The sequence below is a fragment of the Olea europaea genome, unplaced genomic scaffold (genome assembly GCF_002742605.1).
Source record: "Olea europaea var. sylvestris unplaced genomic scaffold, O_europaea_v1 scaffold2464, whole genome shotgun sequence".
NCBI lineage: Eukaryota > Viridiplantae > Streptophyta > Magnoliopsida > Lamiales > Oleaceae > Olea > Olea europaea.
The window spans coordinates 63,184-75,016 of NW_019242848.1; the positions used below are offsets into that span (position 1 = coordinate 63,184).

The 11,833-nt window shown below is 33.5% G+C and overlaps 1 protein-coding gene across 1 annotated transcript; it reads left to right on the plus strand.

Moving 5' to 3' along the window:
* Nucleotides 1–224: 224 nt before the first annotated feature.
* On the plus strand, nt 225–7,009 carry LOC111382280. The gene is made up of 8 exons (XM_023006197.1): nt 225–1,087; nt 3,176–3,231; nt 4,235–4,344; nt 4,464–4,623; nt 4,981–5,073; nt 6,076–6,207; nt 6,693–6,721; nt 6,872–7,009. Exons 1-8 carry the CDS (start codon nt 355–357, stop codon nt 6,873–6,875), a joined length of 1,317 nt encoding a protein of 438 aa, XP_022861965.1. The 5' UTR covers nt 225–354; the 3' UTR covers nt 6,876–7,009.
* Nucleotides 7,010–11,833: the final 4,824 nt, after the last annotated feature.

An 11,833-nucleotide genomic window follows, 5' to 3' on the forward strand; every position in this document is an offset into this window, starting at 1 on the left:
TCTTATATTTTAAGGTAAAGGAGGAACAAAATGTTTGGCAAAGCTATCAAATAATTAAAAGCTGATAAAAATAAAGATCAATCTGAAATTGATGAGAAGAATAAGTAAGGTTCTCTTGGTCATTAAAGGTCAGAGATCGGGCCCAAAGATTAATCACCTTATAAGAAATTATAAGTTTTGCCAAACACGCAAGAGGCCGACGGACATAGCTAGAAGACAGAATTTATAGGTGATAACAAAGACGAGACAAAGCTGTTCTTCGTGTTAACAAAGCTTGAGAGTACTGAAAGGAATCTGCAGAGAGGCTGCCACCATATAGAAACAAAATTCTTCCAAGAAAATTGCTTTTTTCACATGCTTTACACACACACTGCTCTCAGTTATACCCACAATTTTAAACCAAATTCAATTCTCATGTACTTGTATTATCCAGAGCGGTGTCGCTTCAGCCCCCTGATAATCAACTCCGCCGTCCGCCGCCACAACCGCCGTCGCCTTCTCAAATACTCCCCAAATCCCACTTCCACGCCCATCATTTTCAAGCCATCTGCTGACACCCTCCAAATAACCATCAGGCCCTCTAATTCCGTCAAACAATTATTAGACCAGTCCGAAATTAAACTGAATCGATTGATTGAGTGTGGCCGTGAGGCGTTTGATGACTTGAAAACATTAGTCGTTGTCGATGGTAGTACTGGAGGGGTTGTAATTTCGTGTAGGAGGTCCACAGTTGAGTTCTTGGCGGCGCTGTTTATGTCCAGTTTGGTAATTGTATTCATTTTCAAGGGTTTATTTAGACGAAGAAAAGGGGGCGGTGAAGTGTTGGTGTATAAGAAAGATCGGAGTCTGGGAGGGAGAGAAGTGCTAGTAGGGAAGAGGGAAGGGAACTGGGGTACTACCCCTAGAACGACGCCATTGAGTTTGAATGACTATAGTGATGATAAAACAACGAAAAATACTAGAATGCGGAATAGGAGGAAGGAAGAGTTGCCTCAATGGTGGCCTCAGCTACTGAATTCGAGTTCGAATGTTAATGAAATGATTAATAAGGAGGAATATCAGAGAATGGCTAATAGATTGGTTCGAGGTTGGTTAAAAGAAATTTGCTCTTTGTTCTTTCTTAGACTTTGATTTGATTATTTTGGTTGGTATTATGTTTGATGGAGAATGTTTCCATAGTTTCATGATTCTTAGTTTACATGGGCTTTGATACGATTTTAATTCTTTGCTGCATACAAAGTTCGTTAGGCTTAGATATTGTTGGTTTGAGACTTTGAGTAGTACAAATATGTAGGTTTGGGAATATGTTTCGTCGATACAAGGTCACAATATATACCGAAAATTTCCTTGAAATATGTTTGAATTTGATTAAAATGTGGTTGTTTAGTTCATGATGATATCGTTTGGAAAAAAGGGAATTGCACTATGTGTCATTCTTCGGGCTAAATTATTAAGTTGAAACTCATTATTAGTATGAATCTGGTTCTCCGTCCTCATGATAGTTTAGAAAACCTGCACTCCAGAACCCCGTGATGTGGTGGATTGAGTGGCAAAGTTGCGTTTTGGGTGGGAGTGGTAGTGCTAGTGTGAGGAGGAGAAGGGCTGTATCTGATGGTTGCTTGATGGTTCTTCGGCTATTTAAGGAGCTGTTGGTGGTATTATGTCTATCAGTGACGGTGGTGATGTGTGGTTGTGGTTTGTTTATGGCATTGGAAAATTGGGTTGCAGTGGTGGCTGTGTGAGTTTGCAAGAGAGATTAATTTTCTTTTCTATCAAATTACCAATAATAGTACGAACCATACATCTTATATGTACTCTTGTTAGATGAGTCAATTCATACAAAAGATAAACTGTATTATGACTTGGATTCCTAAAAATACAGGGACCTGTTTGGCCTATATGGGAAAAAAATGTGTGTGTGTGTGTTTTTTTGTTTTTTGGCCCTGATTACATAACTTTCTCATTATATATTATTGTTTATTGAGGCTCAAGCATTGGCAAACTAGTGTAGATGCATCAATTTGTTGGCATAGCAAGTTGTTTTTTCGTACCTTTTTACTCTTACAGTTGTTATTTTGGTTTGATCAAGTATTGGTTGTTATCACTTCCCATGGTTGTCTGCATGGTATCAGATGTTCTCTAGAAGGGGAAGTTATTTTTTTAACAATTAGTGAGTGCTCAGAAAATTTTGAAGCAAAAAACTAGAGATATATACACTACAATGAAGGCACCAGATAAGAGAAATAATAATTTAAGAAATCAGTTATCAGATTTAATCCATCATAAAAAGCGTTGTCTGATTATGAAATACTATCTTCAAACTAAGTAACTTTAAGAGTATGTCAGAGTCCCTTTTTTTTCTTTTTTTAAAAAAAAAAGGGATTTGTAATAGTGATTTTTTCGGAGATAAGTAGTTAAGAAAGTAGATAAAAGTTTTAAGTTTACGTGCAAATTTAATTTATTGGAAAAATGTGTGTTTGAAAATGAGTTTGAGAAAAATGAGTTTTTTAGAGAATGGGGGTTGAACAGCGGCTAAGTACATCTAAATTTGCATAAAATTATGTCATATATAACTCAAATGTCAAATAAAAGCAACAGCGAGGATTTACCAAAAAATGTTTGGTTTCCCCTTTATTATCTCAAAACAAAAGTATTCCTTAAATCTTATTGCCACGTGAAGCCTTTGTTAAAGCTCACTTGCTCGCGCCGCTCTCTCTCTCTCTCTCTCGCGCACGCGCACGCGCACGAAGTTTCTACCCATAAGAATGTATTGTTTAGGTCATACTTTAATAATTATATAAGTTATCAAAGAAAAGAAACACATTTATATGTACTAGCTCATTTACCTTTTTGCCCTTTTCTCACTAAACATTCTTACCCAAAAACAATGTTTAACGGAAAATTATAATACAAGCTGCATCACAATGTCATTCAATTCCCCACCTCATGTGCAGTTTCTTATGTGCATGAGAAGTAAATCTTAAGATTACTTAATATATGAAATGGGCATGGCCTGTGGACAGCTACGAGGATCTTGCATGGAAGGATTTTTGTTCATTCTGAATTATAGCTGTTTTAGATGTTTGTGTTGTATATTTGATCTTTATATTTCAATATAGCCCATTTAAGAATATTGGTTTTGTGCTTTTCATCTAAATTAGCTTTTAATTGCCAGCAATGATGGACAACAAAATGGCTGGGAAGGACATTTCTGCGAATGATATAATTCAAGTTAGTAAATTCCAACCAATTTTGTTTTATAATATCGATATAATTGACTTTACTTTAGTCTTGCAACTTTTTCATTAATATGTTATAAAAATTACAAAAATGAAATGATTCCGTTTGAATAGCAAAGGGTGATTAATCAAGCCCGACAAGGGGTTTTCCAACAAGCCTTACAAGGAGCTTTAGGAACTATGAATAGAAATTTAATCTTGGAAATAAAGCATCCCACCATTTTTTACTACCCAGGGCTATGAAGTCTTCGATGGAGTAAAAGTTTATCATATTGCTTCTTAGCGTGGATTAAGATTTGTTGGTAGGGTTGAACGGCATGTGCTTTTAGGCATTTATTGTTGATCTATTATTTGGCGTTCAATGCACATAAAGGCACGATAACGTAAGGGAGTGCTGGAATGGTTCTATTTTTGTTTCAGAGAGGTACTCATGTTTAAGGACATTGTATAATGAGCATTTGATGGCATATAGGAAACTATCCTTGCATTTACATTTTGAACTTTGCAGTACTAATCTCTCTCTTCCGCAATATGATATCAAAAGTTTCTCTTTATATAGTAGGATCCAGTGTGTTGACCGTGCTGCAAATAAAGTTTTTGATTTGTCAATGGAACAATTGGAGTTGGACTGTAGTATCCAACATGTGGTACCTAATTATTGCAACAAGTAGATTCTGAGGAATTTTATCTTTGTGGTTACTCCAAAATAAGTTCCATTAATTAAAGCTAACTTAGTTAATGACCGTGTCATAACCAGAAATTTCTGTGGAAACTGCGAGTTAAATGTGGAACATTGTCCAATTCCTAAGGCGTCATTGTTCACATTTGCATAGTTGCTTAAGATGGTGTGCTAACTCCCTTTGGATAGCATTGCTATTTTGTGTTGATTTTATTGAATTGATTGGTCAGAGTATTCCAAAGTTTTTCAAATATTTGATAGCAGCAGTTTTAAGTTGCGCCAAAGTGTTGATTTAAATTTTTCCTGCTTAGCGCAGTTACATCACATATGCAAGACATTTGGAGTGAGAACCTCCATTGAGACCGCTAATGCACGGGATTCACTTTATCGGGCAGCAATAAACTTGGTTCTCAGCTACTGCGAAATGTAGGTGAAATTCATCTTGTATAACCTTGTTTTAAATTTATAATTACTTGTCACGGTCTTCTGTCTTCTAGGCTTATTTTTCTTTCACATACAAGTAACTTAAATTTGATCTTCTATAGCATAGCGAATAAATCCACCTCTGTCCAGATAAATGGTGAGGATGCTCGACAGTTCATTGCTGGGCTTGCTGATAACATTGGGCTTGAGAACACTCGTGCTGCCAGAATGGTGGCAGCGGCTGTTGCTGCACGCACACGGTCAAGAATTCTACAGGCATGGGTGAGTTATTTTTTCTTGTTCTTGAGACTTTTTTTCCTTTCATTTTTTGCTAGATATTTTATTTCGAAGAGGACCAATACCTTCACCAGATTAAAGCTTATGTAGTTCTTATCCCTTTTTTCCGCATAAACAATATTCGAGGAGCAGTAAGTCTTCGGTTACTTTATCTCATTTCTAAAAGAAGATATACAATTGCATAGTGATGTTCTACAAGGGTTAATTGTTTCATAAATTTCCTTGCTCTTCCTTGTCAATATTGAAAGAAATGTGATGATAATCTGGTACTTCTGTTATTATGTACATCATCTATACTATGTCATTGAGGTTTTGACTGTGTTTCAAATGCTATCATATCAGGCATTAGAAGTTCAAGGTAAACATTCTGAAGCACTCTTCGAACTGTCAAAAATATGTCTCATTCACAGGGTATTCCCTCCTCCAAAGTGCTCGGTATGTGATTCCAACTCTTGCTTGCTTTATGAAGTTCTGTAGTCTCCTTTCTGCTTGTTGGTGCTAAAGTTTTCCAATTTGAGGATATAACTACATGGATATCTTGTAATCTGTTAATAAGCAGTATTTTGATATTGATATTCCCTTCAAAACTAATGATGAATGATCAGTAGCTTGCATTATCTTCACAATCTCCTTTGAAAATGGACATAATTAGTCTAGTTGCACACACATGGACACACGACACTGGCACGACACAACACGACACGATACGGACATGCCGGCAACTCAATTTTTCCAAAAAATAGGACATGGACCCGGACACGGACACGTTGATTTAAATGTTTCAAAATTATATAATATTCATATATTATATCTTTGTTTTTATAATTTTTAATATAGGACACATGTCGAGACACCTTCCCTAAGGATGTCTTAAAAGTATATTTCGGGTGTCGCTAATTTATTAAATATGCAAAGAATTGGACAATGGCACATGAATTGGACTCCGACATGGCATGACACGTTGAACACAGACACTCTGTCCTAGTAGAAAAATAGACACACTTGTTTTAAAGTCTCTATAATGGTCAATTCTTCCTTTTTAAATTCGTGAATAACAAAAAGATGGATACACTTGTTATGCATGTTGTCTGGAATTAGACTTTGAAAGATGAGTTACTCTGAGTAAACTGCAATCACTTTATAGCATGTTGATATTATGGGCTTTCACTGATCATTCAACACGGTTTATGTGTTGTCTACTAGCTATTCTTGTTCAAAAATGATGGTGCTTATTTTTTAATCATCACTCTACAAGGCCATGTTTGTTAAGAATTCCATTTAAGTGGATAATTTAGTCACCTTTCATTAAATAATTGCTATTTGGATTATTCTCCCTGTCATTGCAAAGTTGGGAGAGTTTCAGTTAACTGGCATGTGGTTTTTTGGTGAATACTCCAAATAACTTATGATGGTCATATTTTTATGATGTCTTTGCAGCCTGAGATGGAAATGGTTGCTCGAGGCCTTGAAAATCATTTAAGTTTAGATCAAAGAGAGTTGATATTAGAGTCACTCATTAACGTTTGTGGCGAAGAGACGCAGAGAAGTTTTGTGGAAGCATTGGGATTGGTATGTCCATTCTCTACTTCGATCTTCAAATCCTCAGTGGTGCTTTATAGTTGTCTTAATTAGTTTGTTAATGTCTTATTCACTGAGAAAACTATTTCATATTCGTTATTGACTTGATGTTTAAGGTAATAGAGTACTTGATATTTTGCTGACACTAAACAAAATGCACAGTATGAAATTCTATATTAACATGTAGTGGCACTTCCCCAGACCTTTAAAATTACATTAACCATCAAAGGTTTTCAATTCAAGGCTTCTCAATTTAGTACTTATATATTCCTACCTTTATTTTACTAATAACATAGTGGTAAAACTGGCATTTTAAATTGAGAATACTTTGCCAGTTTAGTTAAAAGTCACTCAATTTGACCAATTTTTCATTTTTGTTAATGGGTTCGCGAAAATATTTTTCACAATATTATCAGTAAAACCTCGAAACTGTTTTTTACCCTTTTAACCTTTTGTTCGTTTTTACCTTAACACAGGTAGGTGTCAAAGATAGCCAAGATAACAGGTATGCGTAAATTCAGCAATAGAACTCACATTGTTTTCTAATTGGAGTTGTAGGCCACTGAAATACAGCGATTATACAGTGTATCACATTTATTCAGATATATTTAAGATATTATATTATCAACATGCTTTCGGTATGGATTTTTTTCAGTTGAATACGTGGTAATGTTGATGGAAATAGTAATCGGTTGTGGAATGGGAACATGGTCGTCTTGTACTGTCTGTAACAAGTTTAGTATCAAAATCAAACAATGCATAATAAAGAAGGTTTCATGAGCCTATTCTTTTAGTTGGTTTGAATATGAACTTGGAGCACCTACAAGTTGATCTGAGGAACAACTTGTAACATAAGGTGAATACCACAGGTGAAAAGGAATTTTCGATTTATGATATAAGCTTACCCATACGTCTTTATAATAGACAATTATTAATTTTACACAACACTTTTTGAATTTTCGTTTTGAGTAATGTTATTTAGCAGCAGTCTAAGTGACAGTGGAAGTAGATGGATCTAAGTGACAATGGAAGTAGATGGAGCTCATATATAATTGTCAATAAAGTTGTGATTCATTTTGGTTTATTGGACAATTATAGGTGGGTCCATTGCCAACTAGTTGATATATATCTTTTGAAAATCTTCGAACATTGAATCTTACTTTACATAGAATTTACGCAACACAGCTTTGTGAGTTCAAGTTTATTTTGTTGAGATTGTTTATATTGCCCCTCATGAGATTGTGCTTAACTGCTCGATCAATTAAACTGCACCATCGATTTTTCCAGTGAAGCAATCGTTAGCAAGCCATCTTCCCAATAAATTTTGGCAAAAAAATGAGGGAGAAAATCTCATTTCACAAGTGCTCATAAAGACGAAAACTAATAGTTGAGTTGTGGATTTTTTATTTTTTCTATTACATGAAGATTGTTGGATGATGTATGACTTCTAACTGAGGGTATTTACTAATGAAATGCTCTGAGGAATTTAAAACAATCGTTTGACTTCTCTAGTTTGCCTAATTTAAATGGTGAAAAGTTCAGGTTGGATCTTACTAATAAATGTAGAGGCTACATTTATTTGTGTCGATAATCGTACTAGTTAGTCATTTTGAGTGTAATTCTATTGATTGTACTTGTTTTTGTGTGTGTAAGAAATAGGAATGATAAAAGAGTAGTGATATATGTACATTTTTCGTGGGCATAATCGTTGACATTTCTTTACACATCCCTTCACATGGAGGGGGGCTTGCACCGAAAGTGTATAAATAGGTTTATCCATGGTAAAATATCTTGCCCCGTGGAATTGTGGCAAGGAAGGGAGCCTGGTTCCGGCACTGACTCTTCAATTTTTCTATGCATTAAAATTTAAATTATATTTAAAATAATAAAATAAATGAATTATTAAATGGAGTTGAAAATTGAGTCCTATTTGGTAAGGATTAAAATCTAGATTTTAATTTTAATTTTAATTAATAATTAATTTTAATGACTTATTTTATAAGATTTGAAAGTTGTTAACAATACATTTCGTCAGTTTTTATCAAAATTTATTAAAAATTTGATATTAATTCCCGTCAAACAGGGCTGGAGAATATTTTAATTCTTGACCCGCTCTTTGGAAATCTAAGCGGAATGAGGGAGGGTTGCCGTATTGCCATCCCTACTTAGGAATGCCTTCGAGCTTACGTAACAAAATTGAAACAATAAATGCATTCAATATTAATAATAATAATCTGTTTTAATCAATCTTGGTTCATTTGTTATATAGGTTGGTGATACTCAGCATTCAATCGTACTGCAAGCAATATAACACATTCAGTTATATTGCAAGCAAAAATAATAACAAATTTTTAGTGGGGATAAAGATTGTCATTATACACAACTGATGGAACACAAAAAACGAGTACCAAAGAGAGGACACAAATTTGTGTATTTCAACCAACTACCATATGCACATGGGCCCTAGAGGGACGAGGGTCCATTTGGCGCGCCCCCTATAGGTAGGGGGTTTGCTCTGGATGTCAATCACGATCCTATGTAAATGTAAATGTGAGAATTAATTAACTAATCAAAAGTTATGTTTTTGTTAAATGGTGACATGACACTTTTTAACCAATTGGATAGAACAAATTCGAACTTGGCTTCTTATACTAGTCGATCAATGGAAAGGATGGAGTAGAAAACTCTCCGATGCTTAGGCTAGTGGGGTTGGACAAGGCTGATTTTGAGAGAATTTTTGTGAAAAATTGTTTACCTTCTCATGTATAGGGGTAGTGGGATCAACATAATCTGTATCACATCAATCAGTTTTGACGTTACGTGTAACTTCCATCAGATCAAGGGTGCTAAGTGCTGTGTGTGCATTAGTTGAGACCCATTTTTTATATATATATATATATATAAAATAAATAAATCATTTTTTTGAGGCCTTTTTTCTTTTTCTTTTTCCTTTTTTTTTTAAATAAATCATTTTTCATTCAAATTATGCGAGATCTAAATAGTAAATTATCAGAAGGACAATGTGGTGTTTTTTATTGGTTGGCTGCCTACGAGAACTTTGCTTGAATGTGGCCCTGTCTATCTAGGAGGGCGATGTGGCGCCCCCTATTGATTGGTTGTCTGCTAGCCATTTATGGCCTATCTATCAAGAATAATTCTTGATTCTAAAATTATCTTAGACAAACCCCTTTCGAAGAGAATTATTCTGCAAGAATGGAAAAAATAGATAGAATCTCTATAAGCGTTGCGTTGATAATACTTTTATGACTGTTTATTTTGGTGATAATTTGTTAAGTGTCCATCTGTATAATTTCTATTAAAAATTTTCTATACCTATAACATTATTGTTTCAAGGATCAATGTCATTTATATAGAGAAAGGGTAGATTGTACATGTCTGTGACAGTTCAAGGGTAAAGTTGGAAGGCAAAGGATGCACATACTAGCAACATCTGCTTCATTTCATTAATCAATCATATTACATATACATCATCTTTTACATTTTTATTTACATTATGCCATGTGACAACACATCATTAAACAATTTTTTTTCTTCTAAACCACACTTTCTCGCCCTCAACTTTTTGAACTCTAATGGGATGTGCACAATGATGTCAACCCCACAATGTACACATAGCGTTATTTTTTTTTTTTTTTAATATTGAAAAAGCCACATATTATTTAATACAATTTACTGTTCATATTTTGGGAAAAAAACCGCTAAAAATTTGGTTTTTATTCGGATCAAATAGGATCTTAGTTTGTAAGATTAAAGAAACACCGATCACCTTTTTATCGCGCCTCTGCCGTGTTTTTAACACTTGATTTCAACACCATGTTACGTAATAAATTAAAGTTGGACATTTGTTTATTTTTCATTTTTATGTACTAGGACTGAGAGCGACTAGCCACCAAATTTTTACTATCTTTTTTATTATTATATTTAATAATTATTTAATTGTAATATTTTGTGTAGATATCATTATTTTACTAATATTCTTCATAGGAACATTTGTGACAATGATATTAATCGTGCTACTAGCCGTCCAGCCAGCAAATCAAGACATTGTCGAACTACTTTAAGTCCGTCTAGTCTAGTTTACACCCTTTTGCCAGATGTATAAATTTGTCCTAAAAATCGATGTACACATCAAGAAACAACTACTTTTTACTATAGTTGATATAATGATACCGATAGCCAGCAAAATAAAGTCACGAGTGAGTCAAGTTAAAGTGAATTTAGTACCATCGAACTCTGATAACTTAGAAAAGGGAAAAAATTTTGAGAAGCCAACAATGATGTTTGTCAATATCCAATATATTAGTAAGAGGAATCATTTTATACCATAGTACTCCTCATCCCCTAAAAATGAACTTGCTTTCCTTTTTTATTTGTTCCAAATTATATGTCACTTTTCTAGTTGAGGGTATGGTAGATTTTCTAGTTTTCTAATATTCCTTAATTTAATGTGTCTCGTTATCAACAAATATGGAATATTTCTATTGAAATCATTATTTAATGTAGGAGTGCATTAGGAGAAATATAAATAAAATTTATATTTTCAACTACGTTAATTACAATTTCTTAATTTGTGTGAAAATAGAAATAAGCTTATCTTTATTGGACGGGTGAAGTATTTTTTATAACTATTATATTTATATACGTTGTCTAAATTGATTTAGGTCTTTTATACCTGTGAACTTACTATGTAATAGTGCAAAATAGAGCAACATGGTGGAACACCGATGGAATTGGGGATTTCATAAGAAAAATGTAATTCGTTTTGAATTTTTCCTTCTCTTTCCTTTTTTCATGAAAATGCTCAATTATTGCAAGTTTGTTTTATACACAACTTGTTTTAAAGTTCTCAACACTTTCTTCGAAATTATAAGAAAATGGCCACTACTATGTTTGATGTAATAATATAAAGTGTCGTTTGATGGACGATTGCAGAAATGTTTAAAGAATGTTGAATCATCTGGACATAGAAAATCAACGATTTTGTCAAAAGAGAAGATATATTTCTCTTGATTCATTATCAATGTTCTTTGCTTTTGTTTCTTGAATTTTCTCTCTGTATAATATACTGATTCTCGCATCGAATGAAAAATCAAGAGAAGTTTTCGATTTCTTTTTAAAAAATTATATTTGAATAATATTATTTATATATGCAATATCAAAGATCGGCATATATCTTTTATGTTTAAAAAAATTGAATTTTCTCAACGAAGTCTAAATTTTGAGGCCATCATAGAAAATTTTCTCAAACAAAACAAATTGATTAAAGCCAAATTTAAAAAGTAAGAGTCAGAAATTTTTTATTCATTTGTTTATTTAAAGACAATGATAAAGACGTATACGAAATGACTAGGAGATTTCTTTAAATATGAATATGTTGACCTTATCCATATTGTTTGGTGGGATTTTAGGTTTTTAGAGATGAAGGACCAATCACGTTGTCCAAATCATATAGTCTCCGATATCATAATTTCACGTGCGAATTCAGATCGACATATTTGTCTCAATTTGTATACAAATTTTATTGATGGTTTACTCGTAAAATTAAAGTCAAACATTAATTTCAGTCACACGAAACTATTGTTAATTATTATTTGCA

What these genes read in the sequence shown, in the direction of transcription:
- LOC111382280 (XM_023006197.1), top strand. Translation starts at nt 355, where the DNA reads ATGCTTTACACACACACTGCTCTCAGTTATACCCACAATTTTAAACCA. An exon ending in GTTCTCAGCTACTGCGAAAT is followed by an intron (nt 4,345 to 4,463) that starts GTAGGTGAAATT and finishes GATCTTCTATAG; the next exon opens with CATAGCGAATAAATCCACCT. An exon ending in TCCCTCCTCCAAAGTGCTCG is followed by an intron (nt 5,074 to 6,075) that starts GTATGTGATTCC and finishes ATGTCTTTGCAG; the next exon opens with CCTGAGATGGAAATGGTTGC.